This window comes from Rhinolophus sinicus, linkage group LG04 (genome assembly GCF_036562045.2).
Source record: "Rhinolophus sinicus isolate RSC01 linkage group LG04, ASM3656204v1, whole genome shotgun sequence".
Taxonomy (NCBI): domain Eukaryota; kingdom Metazoa; phylum Chordata; class Mammalia; order Chiroptera; family Rhinolophidae; genus Rhinolophus; species Rhinolophus sinicus.
The window spans coordinates 148,339,519-148,364,233 of NC_133754.1; the positions used below are offsets into that span (position 1 = coordinate 148,339,519).

The window sequence follows — 24,715 nt, forward strand, 5'->3', positions numbered from 1 at the left end:
GGTGTGGCATTCCATAGCTAGAACCAATTTCACAGCAAACAAAACTGAGCAATTTCCCTGTTAAGAACAGGCTACATCATTTGTAAGTTATGCTCTGCCTTATAAAATATATGAACTCAGAAGCTAGTACAGACAGGTTGGACAATACTGGAAAGTGACTGTTTTTATTTATGCTTCTACCATACCTCATGGCCAATGTGGCAGCAAGTGCAAAGAAGCTTTCTGAAAAACTAAATGGCTATTTATTTTGTCTTTAGTGTCACTACATAATACAAATCGCAACGCACTGCTTCCTATATTACCAATAAAATGCATACTAAATCCCTTAAACTATTTACAGAATACAGAGTACATTGTAACCCAAAATTGCTGTAGAAAATTCTAACCAAAACATAAAATATTATTATTAAATCAGTATCATAAACACAAGAAAATAAAATTCAGACTGCTTAGCTTGGATTCAAAACTTTTCACAAGCACATCCTAAACCACACTTTGGTTCTTGTTTTTCAGTTCTCTTCTAGAAGAATTCTGCCCAAAGTAAACTGGTCAGTTTACACTCTGCATGCACATTCCTTTTTCTGAACATTTACTTCTGCCATTCCTCCTCCCCAGTGTGCCCCTCCCCCAGCTGTTCTCTCACCCCTTCCTGGACTGTAAATTTCTGCCGAGCCCTGATTAAACTTCTTTGCATCCCTGACAGCACAGTGCATTTATCCCCTTATACACACAAAACAATTTTGATAGCTATTTGTTGCTTTGAAACAAATCACTTCAACAGCTTTTGAGGCAGTAGAGGAGACTTTAGGTGTTTAAGCTTACAAAGGATTTACCAATTCACAAAACAGGAACTTTTTGAGACTCCACTATGTATAAGATACAATGCCAGGGGACAATGAAGACTACCAAGATGAAACTAACATGACAGTTACTTTCAAGCAGCTTAGAGTCTAGATAGAAAATGAAATCAACATCCAAACCATCATAATTAATACAAGCTAGATGATTATAAATACTCCACTGTGGGTTCTGCTAAAGGAGGGTGGGATTACTTTGTACAATGAAGGAGAATAGAGAAGAAGTCTACGAGGAGGAAGCAGCAGTTGGGTAAAACAGGAAGGAGACCATAGAATTCCTTAACAAGCATTAACAAATGCAAGGAGTGGGTCCAGCTCAGGAAGTTAATGGATGAAGCAAGAGGAGTGTGAGGCTGGATGAAGCAAGAGGAGTGTGATGCGTTGTTAGAATATGTGTATACTTGTCGTTGTGAAAATGGAACAAATGTGAAAGTAATTTATCTTATGAATTCAAGGGGATAAAACATATTGAAGAATTCAAGGTCACTACACATTAATGTCACTATTTTAGGGAGTACTTTAAGTAACCGAGAGATGAGAAGATTTCACAGGATAATTAGGGTATCTGAGAAAAAATGTAGTATCTTTTCATGATGCTGATTTCTAACTGAATGGTATTCAACAGAGTAAAATCTACTTAATTAGAACTGATATAAAAAGCTCAGATACTGCACATTGTTAAATATTCCTCATTGTGTGTATGAATATAGCATAAATTCCACTTCATCTTCTACACCTACATGACTGTATAATAAATGATCTTCATATGAAAATCTAACATCAAGGCAGGATCCTGCAGGATTCTACTGGAGCATCCAAGAAAGATGATTTCTTGGTATAATTAAGAAAGACTGTGTTGTATTATAAGGTGTAAACCGGCAACACCTATTGGTCATACTACACATGTGGCAACTCAGCCAGAATTCAGCAGATCACCGTATTATCAACCAACCATAGTTTGGGAAAGTCACGGGTATTAAAAAAAATTTTTTTTCTTCAACGGAATTGTCTCACAACTGCAACAAAATAAGCATGCCACTTATTTAGGAACTCATTACACTGAGATTTCTTAGGGGCAAAAAAACAAAAACAAAACCTGATCCTTTTAAATTCATACTGCTCAGATATCCAGGCTGCTTCCTCTGATTCAGGTACCACACTCCCAGGTTCAGAAAGCTGGCAGCTTTTTTCACTCTTGAGGATACAAGCAGGAAGGATTATTTGCAGAGGGTCTCTGGTGTTGGTGGAAAAACCCTCTGGTTGGCATCAGAAAACTAAGTGTGAGAGTATCAATTAGATAAGAAACAGCCAGTTAATTTCAAGGAACCATCCAAGAAACAGATATGCCTGATTTTATCTGTAGAGTTAGATGCTTCTAGATGGTAACAGAAGTGAAGGTACACAAAATTGCTTTATTTTACCTATGATTCATTTTTTTGTGAGTTAAATCTCAGCTTATGGGTCACACTGGGCATGCCAATTTCTTGCTATTACCTATGGATCCTGGTATATGGAAATATCCTCGAGAGTAGATTATCAAGAGTACTCAGAGAATGAAACTTGTGATTGAAAGCCCTAAAAAAAACTGTAGGTGCAAATGCAGTGTTTTGTCAACAAGAGGTGAGGTTTTATCAGCTTGCTGCAAGATTGGCACCTACAAGCCCTAAGGAGCAAAGACTGTATCCATTAGTGGAAGTACTGATTGATTAATGGAAGGGAAGAAAACAGACGATAAAGACATTTCTACAAATTCCAAATGGATTTCCCTTCCCTCAGATTGGGGCCTCTACACCGGTGGCACTGTCTGGTATAACTCCAGTCCTTGCCTGTGAGTTTCCTAGGGGGCAACTGCAGTGTCACTCAAACTGAAGCCACCATCACATGTACCAACCTCGTTTGGTATCATGCATCTCTAATCCCTAATACTTGGAGTGTGAGCAATTAGAGCGTTTGTTTCCACCAGAATAAAAAACCCGGTTTTCTACTTCAACTAAGAGATGATGCTGGATATTAGAAATTTAGATTTTTATCCTAACCCTTTCTCAAGTGATTTTAGAAGTTTACATGACTTTAACATAATTGTAGGGAAACGTGTTTGAAAGGTTATTGGAAGTGACAGATGAACCTATTTTGAAATAAAATTAAGCCTGTGGTACTATTGAAAGGAAGTTACAAAACCCAAAATTAAACTGGACAGAATGTTCTTAAGCTGTTTTCATTATTTTTTCAAGGAATCACAAAGAGTGGAAGGTAAAGCAAGGCCACGGCCTCCTTTCTGAATTCCCTCACTTCTGACATTGTGTCTTGAACTTACTAACTGCACTCCTAAATTTTAAAACTCCATATATTTATCAATAAGAATACAACTTCATTTTTTTATAGGTGTGACTTTACAGCTTTAAGGAAAAAAAAAACATGTATAAACAGCTTACTGAACCATTAAAAGTCCCATTTAGGATGAGATGAAAAAAGTACATTTCAAAAACCCACTCTGTATCCCGGCCCCGTGGAGAGACCGCTTGTACTTGGACACTGGGCCAGCACTTCCCCGAGGAGCCACGCCTACCTTGTTGTGCTCGTACTTGTAGGGGATCTTGAGAGTGTCCATGGCTCTGATCATAGCCTGCATGGCCGTGAAGATGTTCTGATACACCAGCTTGGTGAAGCCCCTTTTGTCTTCATCGGAGTATCCTGACCCATGGATGATTCTCATCTGCTTGATAAACGTGCTCTTGCCACTCTCTCCTGTGCCTGAAAGATGGACAACAGCAGCTGGTCAGACCATGACACCTTCCCACAACTAAACCAGAAACTGATGGCTTGGGTTTGACATTCCCCAAGGGCCTGCTGAGAGCAGCCTCACAGGAGAGAGGCATCACTGGAGGTGGAAATGCCACCTATAGTGAACACTCAGCAAAATTTAAGGGATGAAGAGTCCATTTCAGAGGCAGAAGAACTTAAAGAAAAACAAAACTGTCACCTTTTTGCAAGCCACTCAGAATTTTGATAGTGATTTGTAACCATGTATCTTCTAAGAAACAATGAAAACAGCATTTTTTGAATAGAATAAATACTTGATAAAGCTCTCTTCCCTGGAGAATATCTGAAATGTTTCCAGGAGGCTGGGTTGTTTAGCCAGGATTTGGATTTGGAAATAACAACACACTCACACAAATGCTGTTCAGAGAGTGATAAGCGAAAAATGCCTGAAAATTTTTAGACATTTTCCTCTTATTTTTAAATGGGGTATGCAGAGAACACAGTATTCAGATAAGAATGAGGATTTTTCTGGACAGCAACTGCATTGATTACTAAGGGGGTCTGGTTGGCTGAGTTATTCCGAGGAATCACCTATTTCAGAAAAACCATAGTGACTCTCCTTTCTTCTGCCCATTCCTGATTAATAACATAATAGAGAAATTTATTGTTACTGGATCTTTTACTTCTATGCTGTATCATGTTTTCCTTCTTCCATATTCCTTTTCTGGTACCATAAGTCTGAGCATAATCCCTAACAAAGCTACAAATGTCCATGGGAAGAAGGAAAGATAGAAAAATGATATCATTTCACTGAATTTCTATGGAGATTCTAAACCTATAAATCTAAAAAACTTCATTTTTCTAAAAGTAAGTGGGGTTTTTTTATATGTTACTTCATTTCTGAATCATTTCCCACTCACTTTGAAATTTCCTTGAGATTTCCAAAATAAATGTCTCTGTCTTCCCTTCACAGTGTGGAAAAAAGCTAAAAGTACCAATTTGGATATTAAATATGGAAGACTATGATAATAAAACTCTTTATGACCAGCATCCCTACTGCCATTTCTTAACTACAAGGCATTAAAAAAAAAAAAAAAAAGTAGAAAAAGAGAACTAAAAACTAGGAATACAACCTCTGTCCTAATTTCATTTTTCTGGTGGTTGGATTTCATTACTATCTTTATAAACATTCTCAAAAATTAAAATAAGTATGACAGTTTTCATAGAAGCACTCTTAAGTGACTGCAGACGTCTTGGTAAACCCAGAAGTCTTTCACAGATACATAATCAAAGCTGATTCCTAACCCCATAGTCCTGCTGTCACCAATTCCTTTATCATTTTCACGTAACTTCTAACGTGAAGTGATCTGGAATTCCTTGAAATATAAAGTCAGCACTGCAATGTGAATGTTATCAACCCATTTTATAATAACAAGCTTAACACAAAGAGTTTAAAACGAATTTTTTGATAATCCTAATTATAAACACTGGGAAAAAAGCAAAAAGTATCTTAAAGGTAGCATCTCCAGTAGAAATAAAGCTATGAAATTGTCAATCAACATAATCAACAATCTATAGAAAGAAACTACTGCCTTTACTTTTCCAAGCAATTCAAAGTATGCAGGAGAAAAACCAGATTGCTTCTTTGTGTATTATCTCGATCGCAGACCCAAACACTTGCTCTAAGAACCCAACTATAGACATAACCATCAAATTACAATCTCTGCCAGTTTTTTTCCACAATAAAACAAGAAGAAACATTAAAGTGCAAACTGCATTGGCTAGTGTTTCCCTTAAGTCATGTCAGGCAAGAGCAATCCACACGTAACACCTCTTTGGACCTGGTCACGAAGCCCAGGGCATCACACTAATGCAGACTCCCAAATACAGGTGGAATGTGGGGCCAATGAATGAATGGGGGGAGACTTAAGAGGAATGAAAAAAGAATCCAAAAATCAACTCCAAAGTAAAAGAATTTCCTGTTGCCCCAGACACACCCAGAGTTCCCCTCTCTCCATTGTCTTGTCTTGCCTGGTGCCCCAGGAGGCTGACCAGCGAGGATTTCATAAGAGCTCTCTGGTTAGTCTTCTGCTTGGATTTAGTCCACAGGAGGCACCGGGAGGAAACCAGAGAGCAGGAGAATGAGGAGGGAGCATTTATTCCCTCAGCTCCCTCCCTGTAATGGCATCATAGATGTGCTGTTTCCCCTTCAAAAGGCCCCAGCCCCAGATGGGTGGCCCTCTCCAGGTTCCTATAACTACGCCCCTTCCTTTGCTCAGCTGTTGTGGGGCCCTGGTTATTGCCCCAGCCCTCACTTGTTACCTACACCTGGCCCACACCTTGGTGAAGGTCCCTGTATAAAACTCACCTCAGTCACCCAGCTGGAATGTGCCATATGCTTCCTGCTGGGACCCTGCCTATATAAATACCAAAAGAAAAGCAGCCGCAGCTTAATAAGGGTTAGGACAGGGAAAGCAAGGCAGTGGAGAATCCCCTCTCGTTTTCCTCTGCCCTTTCTCTACAAATCTTATTCATAAGGTTCTCTGTAGTTTACAAAGTGCTTCTAGTCATAACTCACACTCTGAACTCTTCTGAAGGCCAATCACAATGAAGAAACCATAGAGCCCAAACCAGAATCCAGGGCTACTGACTCCGCCCGGAAGTACTAATAAACCCAGTACCTGTGCCCCCAGCGTGCATACACACAAACACACACACACACACACACACACAACCTTCAAGCTCCAGTATAGACAGGGGAACTGTGGTCTCCACCTCCTGAATATCCCCCTTTTTGTACAGGAAACCGAGATTTGTGTTCAACCCTTTGCCAAGTACTTGGAAAAACATTGTCATTTTATCTGCTCAAAAACCTGAGGGAGATGTCTGTGTTTATTATCCCCATTGCATGTAAAAAGCAAGGCCTTGGAGACGGGCGGCACCATGACTAAGATGACGTGGCCAGTAGCAGGCAGCATGAGGTCTCAAGCCCAGGTTTCAGCTGTCCAGTTTGGGTTTGTCACCACAGATGACCGTTGAACAACACAGGTTTGAACTGTGTGGCTTTAGTTATACAAGAGCAGTTCAAATCCCCATTGTTCAAGGGTCAACTCCGAGGTTGGGGGTCTGCTTATGCAGAGAGCAGGCTGTAGTTCTGTGCAAAAGGTCAGTGCCCCTAACCTGCAAGTAGTTCAAGGGTCGACGGTTCACAGCTGCCACAAATTCAAAATAATTAACTTCTACTGCTCACAGTCTAAAAATGTCTCAACCCGGCTTTGACTACACCCAAATTTTAGCCATTTCACCTAATTTTGAATTTCTGAATAAGAGTTCAACTAATGGGGATCCACTTTGAATCTTGGTGCCACCTCCTGATTGACTGGCTATCCCTCCCAGGTAAATTTCCCTCATGAACTTACTGTTCACACTTTGATTTTATTATATAAATGCAGCAAATTCAAAGTAAAGGCAAAGCCTCATTTAAGAGAACATCTGTGTGATGCAAACGCTGTAGGTAGAATGATAAAACTAGTCAAGTGAAGCATTATTCTGTACTAATACTGGATTTGACCAAAAGAAAATATATGGACTAAAACATCAACCAAGCAAAAAACTCAGCCTCTTCGTTCCATAACAAGTTTTACTGTGGAGACAAATGAACTGTTCTTAACAAATGTGTAAGCCAAAGAGCGTATACTTCTATTTTTACAGACTTATACAATATTCTCAAGGGTTGGAAATGGACATTTTAACAATCTACTCAGGACTGGTATGAAAAAAATATTTGGTACAAAAAAAAGCTATTCCCAAATTATATAAAATGATGTTGTTTTCTAAGGCCACATGAAAGTGTGAGAGATAGTACCATTCTTTAACTCTGAATTAAAGAAAGCAGATTTGTCTTCTAGTAGACTGCTTTGTGAATGTAGTGATGGTTAATCTTTTCACAGCATGAGGCACAAATAACTCTTGACCTATCTAAGTAATGTAAATCTACAGTTTCCAAACCCAACAATAAAATAAAATCTAGCGAGGAGCCCTGACATAAAATGCCTGGGGTGGGTGGGGTATGGGTGTTCTCCTTTTTGCTAATTTGAATATATCTCCAAATCATTAATAACTTTAATAAGCATATCAACACACACAGTGGTGTGAGTCCCACAAAACTCCTACTTTTCTCCTTCAGTGATCTCTATAAATATGGCTGAAAATTTCCCCCCTGAAAAGTCATTTGCACCTTTGAGCAAGTACTCTGCCTTTTCTTACCCTAGAGCTCATCAACATGTCCAGAAATGAGATTACTTAGGAATCATGCTATCAAAAAGGCCACTTCATCCAGCCTCCCTACCCATTGCATCACGATAATAGAGAGCAATCTCCAGTTCACTTCACATGTCCTTCCATCACAGCAAACATCAACTGTGAATTTAAAATCCTACTGTGGAGTGCATCAATCTGTAAACTGTTAGAATGCAGCATGCTAGACATACACACTCTCACACACAATCCAATGCTTCCATTTTAGGCTTTGCCAAGATCTTTTCAACACAAGAGGATTTCTACATCCAGCCTTGGCCACAAATCCGTACTTACTCCATGTATCCTACCCATACTAAGCATCTCTAAATTCACACTGTTTATTCTGTCCATTGCACCATGTAATCTGTAAACAGTTCTGTCCAATTAATCTCTAAAGGCTGGACAGCTTTTCTTATCCTACACCCTACCTGAATGACAGTTTTAAATTCAGTAATACACTAACTTCTTAACAGCAATGGATTATCACGTATTGTTGAAAGCAATCATAGATAGACTCATTGGTTCCTTCTCTCCCACTTAAGTTGGCTTCTTAGACTACACTTTTATCAAAAGAGCTGTGAAGCACAATCCATGTATTAGAATTAGAATTGCTCAGTGCCCTAAACACGTCAGTCACTACTATAAGACACTGGTGTCCCCAATTTCCAGACAAGGGCCCTGTAAAACAATCCCTTAACTGCACTATCATTAACTTCAAGGGTCCTCATGGTTCATTCCCTTTATCCTGAAAGAAAGGTAGAAAATGCACCTTTTCTGGCTTTTTACAGGCTCAGAGAGACCCACACCACTGCCACTTTTTTTAAGTCCCCAGGGAAAAAAAAAAGAAATGCCAAAATGGAATTATAAAAACTGTGGTATTTAAAGTTGTACAATGAATATATTTGTTTCATTCTGCCAGTGCCTCTGATGACTGTATTTGGAGATTTTGTCAAACCATCAGAAATCTACATCTGAAGCCCTTAATTAATGTGAAGACTCAGGCCAAATGCCCCTGCCCTGCCCTCTGGATTGGCCAGCACCCAGATAAAGAGCAGCTAAGAACAAACCCAAGTCTCACAGAGCACAATTATCATTCAAGTAACTGTACTTAAGGTTCACTGGTTTAGGCCAAGAGTCTAAAATACAGAATCTAAGCACTACCAGAGCTGAACTTGGGTTACTTCCACATAAACTTGGATACAGCAGAACTAGAAATTTCAACGAGGAATTTTCAACCCACAAGCACATCATCAACCCACACCTGCAAAAAATTAATAGCTCTGACATAAAAGTGATGTACTAATACCGAGCCAAAACACAACCCATGTGTTGTCCACATTCCAGGCCATCGTGCTCTAACATACATGTATTCTGCCTTCTGTGTATTTTCTTCCACTTAAATTGGAAACGTGAATCTGAAACTGAACAGTTCTAATACCAAAGTCACCATAACTTCCTCTTCTTTAAAGACTGTCCTTTGAGGACAAGGGTTGGGGATACCTAACCCTTTATCTCCAGCAAGGTCTGGCATAAGTAGTAGATGGGTTTTTTAAATGCACCATCGAAATTAACTGAACTTAGTATTATCAACTGTAAGTGGAAACTAAATAGATGGGTAAGTTAGTAGTAATCAGGACTATTAATAACAACTCATCCAGTTAAGTTGTTTTTAAAGGAATGACAGGCCAAATGCATTGAAAATGCAATTTATTAAAAATATCTGGAAGATCATCTAGTCCTCGGTGTCTCATTTTGGGTACTTTCACTGGGTATACTCCTGGGAAAGTACCTGATAGTGCTTCCAAGGTCACTCAAAGGTGCAAGAGCATTTTCTTGGAAAATAAGTTTTACCATGGAGTATCCATGGCAAACATCTACATATTACAAACTAGCATCGGTTAGTTGTACAATCTTCTGAATTTACTAAAAACCATTAAAATGTACACTTTAAAATGGTGAATTTATGGTATATTAATTATATCTCAATTAAAAAAATTTTAAAAACTAACATCAGTATAGTTTGGAGAAGAATAGGAATTTAAATGAATTTTCATGCTAAAACTTTTTCAGGAGGTCACTTTGAGCCTAGGTATCCAGTCTTCCCCTATCTTTTCCTCCTAGAGGAGTGAATGTTTATTTACTCTCTTCTGCCTCTGGGTGTGTTTCAGAGAAAAAGTCTGAGAAGCCCAGAACTCAATTATTTTACATGGAGGGGAAGTGACTTGTTCAAGGATTCTGCTGGTTGACAACTAATTAAGAAAAAGATGGACTACATTCTACCAAGGTCTTCTGTCTGTCCAGGGCTCCTAGTCTTCTGACCTCACAAACTGTCTTTTTATAAAACATTTTTCCAATTCATATGTTATAAATATTTAGTATAGAAAATTCAGAAAAAACAGAAGTTTCCAAAATTACTAAAATTTGAACATTTTAATGTATTTCTTTCCAGTCTCCTTTTCTAGGCAAATGTACTTTTTTGTTTTTGTTCTAAAATAAAACTAGAATAATACTGTATTGTTATTTTTCACTTAACATATTGTGATAATTATTCTAAGATACTAATTATTCTTCAGAAATAGTTAATAATGATTGTCTGAAAGGCCATCATAAAGGTGTGGGATTATTTAACAAGTCCCCTGTTGAAATACATTTTGAGTATGTCTAATTTTTCATTTTGTAAATGTTGTGATAAACATCTCTGAGAAAAAAATCTTTGTCTGAATTTCTACTTTCCTTACAAGAACATCGTAGAAATGTGATTAGATGAAAGAGTTATACAGGCTCTGGCCGTCACATAGTTGTACCAGTTGATACATCCATCAGACTATTCTTTGCTCTTTTTTTTTTTTTTTTAACCAACACTACACCTTTTTAATACCTACAATTTGAGAGACAAAAATAAATCTTTAATTTACATCTTTACTTATGAAACTTGTTTCATATTTAGTCATTTGTATTTCTTCTATGAACCTTTTTTTTTTTTTTTTTTTTTGAGAACTCAGTGTCTTTCTTCTTGATCTCTTAGAACAAATGAGTTTTCAAAACAAAGTTAATCCTTGGTTACAAATGTTTCCCCAACTTATCATTTTCTTTTATTTTCAAAATTTGGTACATAAATTTAAAATTTGTATTTAATTCATCTCTATTTTAGTTTATGTTGTTTCAAAAGTCCCAAATATACTTATTTTATGCTACCTTTTACAGCTTTATGTTTTACATTTAACTAATCTATATTTTCATATGTAGTGTGCAGTGATTTTTTTTTTTAATAACCCCAACCCTTTCCCCCCATCATTCTATACTTTAAAGCTATTTTGTCAAAGGAGTATTTCTAAATATGATGGAGTGTTTGGTCCAAACATGAGGCTTTTCATGCCCCCGAATGTGCTCCCAAATAGTGATCAACAAAATAGATGGGATATACTGAGCCTTCCTAAAGCATCTCACTGACTGACAGTCCTCCTGTTCCCGCTTCCTCCACTTCCCTACCCAATTAGCAGATCAACCTTTCCCTCCCAAAGCATTCGATTCTTGCTCACATTTAAAGGCCTCTCAAGAATAGTAGAGAAAATATTCCAGGATGTTAAAGATCCTAATCTCTCTCTCGCTTTATGAGTCTATTTTTACACATATGACACATTCTGTACATGCTACCTATCCTGGTTCCTCCTCTTTACAGCTCTGTGATTTTGGGTAAGTTATCTGTCCTCTCAAAGCCTGTTTCCTCATCTATAATACTACTGTCTCTTTTACAGCCCTGCTGTGAGTTTTCTGTGAGTTAATCCAAGTAAAGTACTATGTCTGGTACATAATAAGTACTCAGTAATTGCTAGCTATCACTTGAAATGCAAAATCAAGTGTGGAAATGAGAGAATAGTCTGATACAGGGCTGGGGGGATGCAAAAACATAGTAATCAAGAGAAATAATATTTTAATGCAATAATTTTAAAAAATTGAAATTAACACCAAAAATAATCCATGATGAACAAAATATCACAATGTCAAATAAAGACAGGATCAGTAACAGTACTGTACCACACTGACATCTGAGAAGCTGCGTGAAACTCTGTATCCAAGGCAAGTAACTTACTCCCCTTGCCCTAGTCTCAGCCTTAATTCTAATTCCCCATTCATCAGAGTAACTGAGATAATCATGTCCAGTATCTCAATATTTAGAGCCATAGTGTTCGGAAATTTTTAGAGCTGAACAGTTTATTCATAGTTTTATTGAGTGTATAGTCCTTGCTTTCACAAATGTAGCACACAAGTGTGAGTGGTAGATGGTAGATAGATAAAAAATTAAAGAGTAATGAAATACAGAGTGATATAGCAGCTACTTTAATTTAGGAAGCCAGGAAACTTTTTTAAAAGGTGCATTGATGCTGGTACATGAATATTCAAGATACAACCACAAGAAAATTAGAAGTAAACAGCATTCCTGGCAGTGAACCAGCCGACATAGAGGTCAAAATGGGAATAAGCTTGGCTGGTACGTTGGAGGTGCAAGGGGGCCAACATGGCTGAGCCGTCTCACGTGCTGGGGAAAGAGGTAGGTGATAAGGCGGGAGCCTTGGCCGCAGAGGAGGAGGCTCAGTCACATGAGGGGTAGTGTTTCAGGAAACCAGTTTGGATTTGATTCTAAGTGCACTAAACAGCTTGGGAGCATTTTAACCAGGGAAGTGATATGGTTTGATTTATTCTAAGTAAAGAATGGAATACAAGGACAAGCTAGTAGGATGTTTCAGTAATCCAAGCAAAAGAAAATGGTAGTTTGGACCAGAAGGGCAGAAGACATGATGGAGAGAAGTAGAATTATTCAGAGTCTAGCCTGGAGATAGATATAAGTGGGTGGTAATGGGGAGAAGATGGAACAGGAATAACTCCTAGATTTGGGGCTTGTTAACTTGATGGATGGAGGTCCGAGGTTCTCAGAGAAGCCTGGAGATGAAAATATTTGGGTACGGAGAGAGGCTCATTCAGTGTGTAATGCTTATTCATCCCCACGCGAAGCACTTTTTGTACACCTACAAGGTCTACTGCATTGATGGAGAGGATACACATGAAACAGAAGATGTGATTTGCATCCTTCATTCTCCAGTCCTCCAACAAAAGCAAGGACACAGCCATGAATGAAGTCCTCATGCTAATGGATGAGTCAGAGCAGACTGCAAAACCGGGGCTACAATTTCATTTCCTATGAGATGAAATTATGTAAAGCTCCTTATGTAAAAAGATACGGAACTTTTTAGCCTCTAAGTTATACACATACACACACACATTATCTATTTGTTTATATTTATACAGTGGTGACATTGTTACACACACACTTCTTTAGAGAAAACCAGGATTTTATTGAATATTATTTGGAATGTATAAAGATACTATAAAAATACCAACTCATAATAATAACATTTAAGTTGGAACCCTTCACAATACATATCCACCCACAGATATTTTTTTCTACATAGATTATTTCAGATAATAAAAAAACATGAATGCAAGCGTTCCAGATTTTTTTCAGTTACACATAATCATAAACTGCATCCTTTAAAAATGCACTGTGGGAAATGATGAGATGCATTCTGGAAAGCACTCTGAAGGACTCGGCTAACCAGTAAATACTTCCTCAGAACACAATGGCTCATGTGGCCCTCCTTCAAAAAAAGCAGCAAATTAAATTTGTGGTGGAGGAAAAGGCCCCGGACGGATCTGAAATGCCATTTTTGGCCCGATTTCGTATTCATCAGCAGAGGATCTACAGGCAGGTGTGTGGCACGGAAAGAGCATCAGCAGATGTGAGGGGCCCCCCGAAGCCTGTCAAGCTGGGGACAGTGATCCGCACACGATAACTTGGCCTGAGAGCTGAGGATGAGGGAATTGGCCTGGGTAACTTCAAGGGCTCCCTCCAGCTTTCAGATTTTATGATTTAGTATCTTACTCTGTATGTTGTGCAGCATTAAAAACCATTCTGTATTTCTCACGAGGCAGAAAAAACAACAACTTGACCTATTATTTACCATGTATTCAAATATTAATTCAAATGAGTTGACTGAAAAATTGTATGTCACAATTTTTTTTTTCTTTTACTCGTGTGGCTTCTTCATTTTGTGCCTCTAAAAATAATTATCTTTTGATGTAGGGGAATTAAGTTATTGGAGGGAGCGAGCAAGAACTGCTCCAATTAAGAGAAGCAATGCTCTGGGCTGTCTCACAAAATGCATGGATATCCAGACTGCAGAACATTGCATGCTCTCTGAGTTAAGTGCACCCCAACATTTTAGACGATGATACTAGGAATACTAAGGAGGCTTGGATATATTCCATGTCTGCCCAGTAATCAGAAAACTATAACAGGGTCTTGAGAGACTGAGTTAGGGAAAATGCATGAATCTGTTCATGCAGAGCAGTTACGGAGCTAGCAAGGACTTTTGGAAGTCCACTGCTCCTGTAGCATCTGAGATTAAATTAAAATGAAAACTAAACTTAGAGAAATGTTTCCCTTTTCTGAAAGGAAGAGAAAGAACACAATTAAAAAAACAACACACATACAAGCAAACCAAACCTATGCATTGTTCACATTTTTTAAATTCTCTCTCGGAGAGAAATGTTGATGTTGATCAAAAAACCACAGTACCTGCTGAGGATCTCCTCATTAGTATGAACACCACCCAGCAAGGACTCTTAAAAGGAATCCTTTCCAAAAGGCTAATTTGGGAGGATTCAACAACTACACTATGGAGAAATGCATTAGGAAATCATTTGGGTTCTCACTTCTACTAGAAGCACAAAACAAAAATAATTTTTAAGATTCAGCTTTTTTTATAAAGCTGGGACATCCACCAATGGAGGGAGGAAGTGGCCCTTTTATATTCAATGCTCAGGGAACAGTGAGGATAGGGACAGGAAATGCCCTTGCTCTTTGACAGCTGAACTACTCCAAAGCGATCCAAAGATGACCCTTTGACACTCACTGTGCTTGCTGTCCAAAGAGAGGGCACGACACCTGACACCCACCAACTGATGTCAAGACAATTCCCCAGCCCTTTACAGAGTCATCCCCTGATTTGTTTAATTAGTTTAAATTTTGTCCTCTCATTTATTTTGCCTGGTAGCCATATGTTTCTCCAGCCGCCAAGCCAGTGACAATGACAGGCATGCACCAGAGGGGTAATGGAGCACGGCTTTCCCTTCTGCTTTTTCCCTCGACTAGTTTTTTTGCAGAAACAGCAACAGTCAACATGAGTCTCAAATAATCAAAAAAGTGCTTTTTTTCCTTACTCCAAAGCAGTTGCAGATGGAAAATACGCCTTCTTCCTGAAAGAACACAACACACTCTTTGCTCAGAAGGATCACACCTAGAAATGTATATCCAGTGGGCAGGAAAAAAGAAGACAGTCTTACAATAGGATTTGCCCCTTGAGGAAGTAAAAGTAGAGAAAAGCACATTGGGGCATTTTATTAATGGTTAGTAAAGCTTGCGCATATGACTTCCTACCATCTGACTGATAAAAGGGGAAGTGAAACTAATTACACTCTCAACTTAAATTGAGCCTCTCCTCTTACTACACAATCCACGGAATTGTTCCAAGAAACACAAATTAGAGTTAAAGTGAAAGATACTCATAATCCAAGATAACGTTTGGCTCTTGGAATGGGTCCTGACTTTAGGTCACACGACCCAACAAATGTCCAAATTATATTAGTATATACACCGATGTGATTTCTTATAAACTGACCTAATCATACATTAGTACAACATTTGGGGCTGTGTAATAATAGTTGGAGTAAAAACTAAACGACCAGAAACAAAGCATTTTATGTGCAATATTTCTCTTGAGATATTTCATCACAGAAAAGGTAGAAAAGTCATTAAGACATCTAATGAAAGCTTGCATCACCTAGACAATGCTTGCTTACATGAACCAGTAAAGAAGTTGGCAAAATTAAAACAACTTGAATGCAAAATACTAAAACAAATTTAAAAAAAAAGAAATATTGAATCACTAGGCTTTGCTCAGTGTAGTGATATTTCCAGGCATTTACAAAACCATATACATACACACATGTGCACACACACACATATACACACAGTGAAAGCAGGGCTTCAAAAATCAAATGCTTTAGCCTAATGCTGACAGTAGAAAAATCATTTTCTTATCCTGTTGTCTACCTACAATTTTCCCAAGTATATTTACCATTGACTTTTTAAAAAACCTATTAATACACTGCATATTAAATGGAAGAACTATTATAATATTCTAGATATTCCACAAAGAAAAGTTGAGAATATAGGTGAGGAAACTTCCCCTAATCGTGTATTCTTCTTAATAAATATTATTGCTAAGGTAAGTCATTCCTTATTGCTTATAGTGTATTATAACAGGAATAGGAATTTTATAAAGTATACATAATAACATTTTTAAATAACTGCTTTATTAAGACATAATTGATATACCCTCCAATTCACTCAATTAAAATGTATAATTCAATGGTCTGTAGTATATTTACAGATGCATGTAACCATCACCACAATCAATTCTAGAACATTTTCATCGTGAGTAATAAAACTTTAATGAGTTGCCAAATACCTAGCCAAAACATCAGACTACTTAGTTAGAAAGAGCTTGCTGCTAAATGCACTCCCTCTCCTTTAAATATATATTTATATTTGGGCTTTGTTGTAGTTGCTTTGTTCTTTTTTCCACTTAACACATGCTAAAGAGTTTGGATTTGATTCAACAGCCTATGAGGAGCCATTGAAAATATTTGAGGAGGTGTTAACTCTATCACAGGAATCCATTAAGAAGCAGCACAGCATGAGTAGATAGTACAGATTTTACAAGACAGAAACTAGACAAAGAAATGGGACCCAAGAAAGCTACTGCAAAGTTCCAGGAGGAGGTACAAGCCTGAATTTGTGTGGTGAAAACGGGCAAGAAGGAAGGATTTGAACAATACTGAAAAGTCCGAACAAGCAGGTGTGGCTCTGTTCTGTGGCGGAATGGGAGAAATGAGTCACAGAGGACACCAGGGCTCATGTAGGGAGACTGGGGAAATGAGGCTGCTCTAGCACAAATGGGGGATCCAGAAAGAAACAAGTGATTTCAGGGCAAAGCTGATGGGCCACTTTCAGATGTGTCTTGTTGGCAAATGTGTTTCCAAGGCATGGCAGAGGCTAGAAGTGTGATTCCAGAATTCATCCTGCCCAGCTTGTGGAAGGGAAATGGTGCTAAGGATGTGTAGTCAAATGCTCAAGGCAGGGGACAAAAGCATCTAGTTGATGAGAGAAAGTTTCTGATGGGGTAAAAAGGGTAGTGATGGGACTGAGATGGCCCACTGTCCCTCTACATGCAAGTGGCTACATGAAGGAGAAAGGGCAGTCCAGAGTAGGGCTAATTTTGAAGTGAATAATAATTGTGTCCAACTAGAATTACTAAGTCTTCAGAATCAAATATATAATACCATAAAGAGGGTATTATTTAACTATATTATGCTTGGTATTTCCAGCCTTGGCATTTAACTCTTTTGCATATTAAGAACACAGGACCAAGTGGCAAACCTCATCACTTTTTTTAAAACCAAATCAGTGATTCTGATTGAATTACCCCAATTTTATGAAGTCCTGATACTTAAAAGATTAGGGTCACCATATAATTTATTATCCCAATTAGGTAACTTTTGAAAGTGAAAGAGGCACTATTAAAAATTATGCTAGCACAATATGTGTACATCACAATAGTCCTTGGCGAACTGAGACAAAAGGGTGTCCCATTAAATGTATCCTGGAATGGAAGAGGGTTGCGACACTGCATCAAAACAGCTGAAGAGATGCTATAAAGGTGAAGAATATAGGATCCAGAATACAAATGAATATCAGGACTAGCACACAGTCCTAATACCCCTGCGGGTGTATATTACAGAGTCAAGAGCTAGAGATATTCCCCACCCTCTCCCCAGAATGGACATGTGTCTTTCAGACTCCAGACCGGCACCTTCACTATCTTACGCTAGAGAAAAAGTCAGGAAAGGGGCTTACAGCAGATGGCTGTGCCCTTTTTTAGGTAATGCCTTATTATGTGATCACGAAAGAAAATTAGAAGACTAATTCCATGCTGGATAACCGATCAGGTCATCTTACAAATTTATAACACTTTATAAAAGTATTAATAAGCAAAACAGTCCCACGGAAATGCGAGACCTCATAAACTTACCTTGGTGTTAGCTCATGGAAGTGACTCTACAAAGGATATAAACTTCCATAATACATAATGCATTAAAAATAGGATTTAACATACTCAGAGAAAAAAGTTACAAAAACTTCAAAGAGTTCTTAGTAAAATGTATACAAAGCATTTGCAAATCATATTTAAAAAGAAGAAAAATCTCCCAATAAAGAAAAGGGCGTTAGGAAAAAAACAAACTTTCATCAATTAAAAATTAATTTAGCCTCATAATATTAAATTATAAATTCTAATAAAAATGACATAATATTTTCATTTATTAAATTGGCAAAAGTTGCTTTTAAATGATCACATTGAAGACTGAGAAATCTGGGGGGAACTGGCATTCTATACACATAGGAGGAAATGCAAATAGCTATAGCTTCATTTCAGGGAATGAATTCAGGGAAATTCAGTAATAGTTATCATGTCTTACAATTGACTCCTGTCCCAGTGATCCTATTCTTAGGGACTTTTCCCAAGGAACTAATTATGAATTTTGCAAATATTAGCTATGTAAGATATCTATCCCATATTGTTTGAAAAAATCAAAAAATTAAAATTTAATACATTCAACAACAGCAGATGGGTAAAATAAACGATGAGAAACCATGCAGCCATGAAAAATGGTATTTCATTACCTTTAGTTTAAATACAAAAATGTTCATGATAAATGAGCATTTAAATGGAAAAATTGGATTACAAATCCATATGTAAACATCACACCAATTCTTGAAAATTCACACACACACATCTATATATAGAAAATGTAAGGTGAAAAGATTTATAATAGTCTTAAAAGTGATTAGCTCTGGGGATGAGCAACTTTTTTTCCTTTTGCTAACATATTTTCTCAATTCAACAAATTGAACGGCTATCATTTCGTAAAAAGAAAAATAATGTTAAAAAGAAACTGAAAACAATATATGCAAGCCCCTTACAGAGGGCTTTATATTATAGATGTTAACAGAATTGGTGACAGAACTGAAAGAATACTGACATTTAAGTCTGAAGAAGCAAAAAACGAGCTGGTTTACAGCCCTATTTGGACTTCCCCAGTCATTTGAGGATAAAATACACAAGAAAATCTTAAAGCAAGTTCAAGTATTATGTAAGGAATGGTTCTACTAGACGGCCAGCCTTTAGCAGAGCATGTACTTTGGGCTGAGTTGTTTTACTTATTAATTCTGCAGTGATCCATCAGTGTGCTTTATGGGTATCATGATGCATTCGCAAAATGGTTGGCTGAACAGAGTATAAAGTGAACTGACAAGCTGGATTAAAACCATAGCCCTCAAGAGTAATAGGGCATTCCCAATAGGTTTCCTGGAGAACTCCCCAAAACACAGGAAGTGCATCAATCCCCACTAAATATATTAATAATAGTCCTTGATATCAGGACCCTGAACACAGTAGGCGTCCAAAGGAAAATGGTTGATAAATAATTATTGTACCCCCCAAAAAAATTATTGCATACAACTATGGGGAGTTCAGAGCTAGTTACCCTAAGATGTGCTTCTGTGTTATGGGGATTGTTTTGAGCTAAGGGCCACTTTAGCTGTAGGCTCAAGAAACTTCTTTGACTACCTGGAAGAACTTGAATTAGGGGCCTCGCATATAATAGATTATCAGAGACAACATCTTTGACCTGTCTGTAGCACAGGATAAACTTCTATTTACTAAACATCTGCTCTTCTTACTATCCTGCAATGACCCTGTGAAGCCTCCAAGGGGCATTACCTCATCCCTAGCTCAGGATGTCTTATATACCCATGTTTCTTTTCTATCTCTGAACCTCTAGTGCATGCAGGGTCTCTCATGTATGTAGGGATGTTTGTATTAAATGCAGTTATTTTCTCTTGCTAATCTGTCTTGTCTATTTGGTTATTAGACCAGCCAGAAGAACCTTGAGGGTAGAAGAAAGTTTGTTCCTCTCCCACATTACCAAAATGTTACCAATAGCTGTGTTTGGGTTGTGAGATTACAGATAATGCAATTTTTTTCCTCTATATTTTATAAATTTCGAATGAGCATGTATTAAATAAATTTTAAGCAGTCTTTGCAAATCCCAGGAATCTATTGCATTTGAACCCAATCATTAACCAGCTGGTTATGTGACTGTGAACAAGTCAATTTACCCATCTGGGTTTCAGGTTTTTCAAGTTTATCAAGGAAGGGGCTAGGATACAAGTGTCTAGCACAATAGCAGATAATACTTTAAAAGTGATGACTTTTTAATGAATATGAATTATATCTATGAATAAAACATTATTTGTAGTTGTTCCACTAGTTACAATTAACACATAGACTAATAACCTCAAATGGCAGATATTTGGCATTGTAGAATCCATTTCTGACCTCATAAACTCTCAAACCAGCACAGATATGAAGATTGTTCAACCTGTAGAACTAAATAAAGGGTTCCCCTCAGGTGTTTGGATTCATGAGCCAAATTTGAGCCTTATGGTCACTTTAAAGCCAAGATACAAACCACAAAAGAACCCCAGAGATATTAACTACCATATATGCTGTCACATATTCATTCATCTTGAGGAAAGGAGTGTATGATATATTTGTCAAGTATGATTTAACATAATGGGCAAAGAATACCAGGAATGCTAGTCCCTTTTCTGCCATTGAAATGTTTGACCTTGAGCAGTCACATAAATAATATGGGCCATAATTCGCTTATATGTACCATAAGAGAGTCATGCTAGAAAAACTCAAAAGTGCCTTCTATTTCTATCATGATATAAATCTCTAATACCTACAGTTACACGAGGCAACCCTTAACTAAAGCTTGGTTTTTGCCAGAATGCAAACTGGGAAAAACTAGAGTACTCCTGTCATGAGAATGACTAATGTCTTATTTCAAGACTGTGCCACACCATGTTAGGTAACTATCAAAATAATGCTTTAAAAAAAATATTTTAGTAACAAGAGAAAATATTCATCATATATCAGAGGAGAAAGCAACAAATGGTACCTGTTCAAAATCTAGTGATGCATACAGAATAGACATGTAATATTACCAATATAGTATCTGGTAGCAATGCTACTGTGTTTCCCTGAAAACAAGACCTAGCCGGATGATCAGTTCTATTGTGTCTTTTGGAGCAAAAATTAATATAAGACCTGGTATTATATTATATTAGACCCAGTCTTATATTAAAATAAGACTGGGTATTATATTATATCATAATATACTCTGTCTTATATTATATTAAGACCAGGTCTCATATTAATTTTTGGTCCAAAAGACACATTAGAGTTGATGGTCCGGGGTAGGTCCTATTTTCGGGGAAACATGGTAGTAATTTTATTTTCTTATTTTTTTCTGCATTTCCTAAATTTGGTACACTTGAACATATATCATTTTTAAATCAGACACTGTAATAATAAATAGCATTTTAGAATTATTCTAATAGGGTTCACAAATCTTCAGTTGAACAAGGTAATCCGGCACCATCCCTTTTTCTAAATTTATTCAGAAGCCAAATCTGTCACCAATAAAGGCTATTTTACAAAGCTGTGTGTGTGACGCAGGTTGTCTCCATTCTTCCAAGGCACCCAGGCATCTATACATCAAGCTGCCTCACCCCGTCTACCTTCCCTTTTTAGATCAGACACGAAACCATTCCTCTTTCCTCCCCCACTGAACTTAACCATTCGGAAACCCATTCTCCGAGGCCTCTTCTGGTCTGGACAGTGGAAAAGATGTCTGGGAGCAAGTAGAGGTTCGCGGGCCCCTCATATTAACCCTTGTCACCTGCCATCTCTTCTGTTGAGGTACTGCTCCAACCTCTACTGGTCTGCTATTTGACATCAACTTGGCTTATTCAGAGTGGGATTAACTGTATAAAGTGCAGTCACATAATCAATGAACATAATATGACACACTGCCTCTTTAAAATAGCTGTGATTCCATAATTACTTGCTCATGACGAGAGTGACAAGAACACCTGAATAAGTCAGGTATTCAATGTCTAAATACTCCATTACACACCCAATTCCTGGGGGACCTAAATTAAAAGATGGCACAGGAAAAGAGAGCTATTCAGCTTGGGAGGGATGCTGCATCCCAGAATACTGAGGGTCTTGGCCCAACCACAGCAGAGAATTAAGCAAAGCAGCTGGGGAAGGACAAAGGTCTATCTGTCAGCTTTCCAGTTCCTTTTGAGACTGTCTTCACAGCGGGACTTCCTTATTTGTTTAAAGCATTGTAAATTCCCAGAACATCAGGCACACCCATACTCAAGTGGAAGTACAAAAACACACTGCAAAGCCAAATACAAATGGTTCTTCCACTATTAATTGGAGGCCATCCATCAGATAAGGCTGATTTTCTTTTACATGTTTAACGTGGCACCTTCACAAAAGAGATAAGCGCACATTAATGAAAATCTACTTGCCAGCTTTGAAAAGTTAGCACTCAAAACAGATGTGAAGTGGCTGTAAAGTTCCTTTACACAAAAAGTAGGAAAATAAGTAGTAAACAGAAAACAGATCTTCTTAAATTCCACACTGCTTTGTTACCACTAAATTAAATTTACTGCCTTAGGTCATGTTTGTCTGGGTTATGATTACATGCAAACCTTGGGCCAAAACTGCTCTCCATATTTTTTATTCATGTAGCTTTTCAAGAAAGTGTAAAATGACCTTTGTGTTTATTAAGAAGATAGAAAAAGCTTTCCTATTTTGAAAATGCTTAATCACCTAGGTTAGAGGTAAGCTGCATACGCAGAAATGAAAAACAGATCCACTTAGGAAAAAAAAAATAGTTGTCCTAATTATACATGGATGATCTAATTAAACTGTCATTCACAATTCATTAAAGCTATTAATAAATTGTAAATGGGAAAAATGAATATTATAGTTAAATTTACAGGAAAGTTAAAACCATTAAATATAAAGACAGCCAAGAACTGGTGGTAAAATTTCTTAAGTACATGAACTTTAGACCTCACTTAGGGATCCTTAAAGGCCTCTTGTAAAGGCTCTAGCCCTACACTTCGTTTGTAAATGAGGAAACTGAGGTCTGCTGGAGTTAAGTGAATTGCCCAAGTTTACATCCCCTAGGTAATTTTCCCAGCACTTATATGGTTGCCACACTTCCTGAATTGCATGCATTTCTTGGTTCCAAACAGAAAATGCTAGCATGCCTTGCAGCAGTCAGTGCAAAGGAGGGTTAGGAATCCTGGAGCAGTTCATGGAACAAATATTAGAAGCAAAGAAAAGTTAACTGCTGCACGGGAGAGAGGACCAAATGCGAAGGTGATAACATCACCAACTAGAGAATAACAATCATGCTGCTTGTTGATATTGCATGAAGGGAGGAGCAGCAGAAATCAACGGACAGAAAACCTTTATTAAATCTGATGTGTCTAGAAAAAACACATTTCCTATGAATTTCAAGGTGAATAAAATGTCCTTATTACTAATCTTTCTATTGATAGAAGAAAATTTCACTTAAAACAAGATAGTATCACACCACCAACTAACCAAACAGCAGAACCTCCACTGTGTCAGTAAGATTTAGAATAAGCAGAACAAACTTCTGTTCTAGCTCTAGAAATCAATGTTTTCTTCTTTTCTTAAGGAGGCCCCCAAATTACCTAGGTAAAGGAAACCCCCTCAAAGGCGATCACGGTGCAGTGCTGGTGAGTGCCTGCACCCCAACCCTGATATAAAGCCCTGGGCATTCAAACCCATGGATTACACCCCCAGACTACGGGAAAACTAGTCTCTAAAAATGACTCAGAGTCACACACACAAAATAAAACATGCTCTGTATTGGTGTTCACTGTATTCATTTTACACATTAACAGCATATTTATGACAGCTTTGAAATAAATTCCCTCAGTGGGAAGCACAGTGACAAGCCCAGGTTCTCCGGACACACCGATCCAGGCACTACGACCACTAGCTGTGTGCCTTAGGGCAAGTTATCTGACCTCTGCTGTCACTCTCCTCACCTGCAAAATGAAGATAATGATGCCTAGCTCAAAGGGTATTTTTGCAGGTGAAATGCATGGGAAGCCCTTAGCTGACTGGCTGCCACACAGTAAAATTCTCTAACACTGTTTTGGTAAATGAAGTCCAAAGCCGCTCACTAAGTAGCCTCATCTCCCATCTGTACCCTCACACTGGCCATCCTTTCAGCTACACCCGTCTCCACACACCCCGCCTCTCCCTTCCCCCAATAAGCAATGTCCTTTCAGATCTCCAGGCTTTTTCACTCCCTATCCTTTTCCTATGTACCCTTCTCTGCCTGGCAAAATCTCCCTCATTCTAGTCCTTTAAGTTGGCCAACTCCCCTGAGGCCTGTTGTCTGTTCCTTCTATGTCTATATGTGATTACCTCTGGGTTATAATTACTTATGTAACGAGAAGGAAATTTATTTACTGAAATGGGGAGGGGGGAGCAAGGACCAGCCTGGCAGGCTGACCCACGTTGGCAGTGGGCAGTCAGCGAGGGCCAGGCGGGCTGCACTTCCCAGGGAGCACAGGGTCTCAACATGGAAGGAGGAGAAGACGCCACAGCACGCGAGGTGACTCTGCCCTGTGCTAATGATGTCTC

General features: G+C 38.0%; 1 protein-coding gene across 2 annotated transcripts in view; it reads right to left on the reverse strand.

Moving 5' to 3' along the window:
- Positions 1-24,715, reverse strand: part of LOC109449927 (guanine nucleotide-binding protein G(q) subunit alpha) — a 338,060-nt gene that overhangs the window by 176,489 nt on the left and 136,856 nt on the right. For both annotated transcript variants that reach the window (XM_074330582.1, XM_074330581.1), the window contains exon 2: positions 3,424-3,608. In XM_074330582.1, the coding sequence (XP_074186683.1) occupies positions 3,424-3,608 (185 nt within the window). The remainder of the gene's footprint in view (positions 1-3,423; positions 3,609-24,715) is intronic.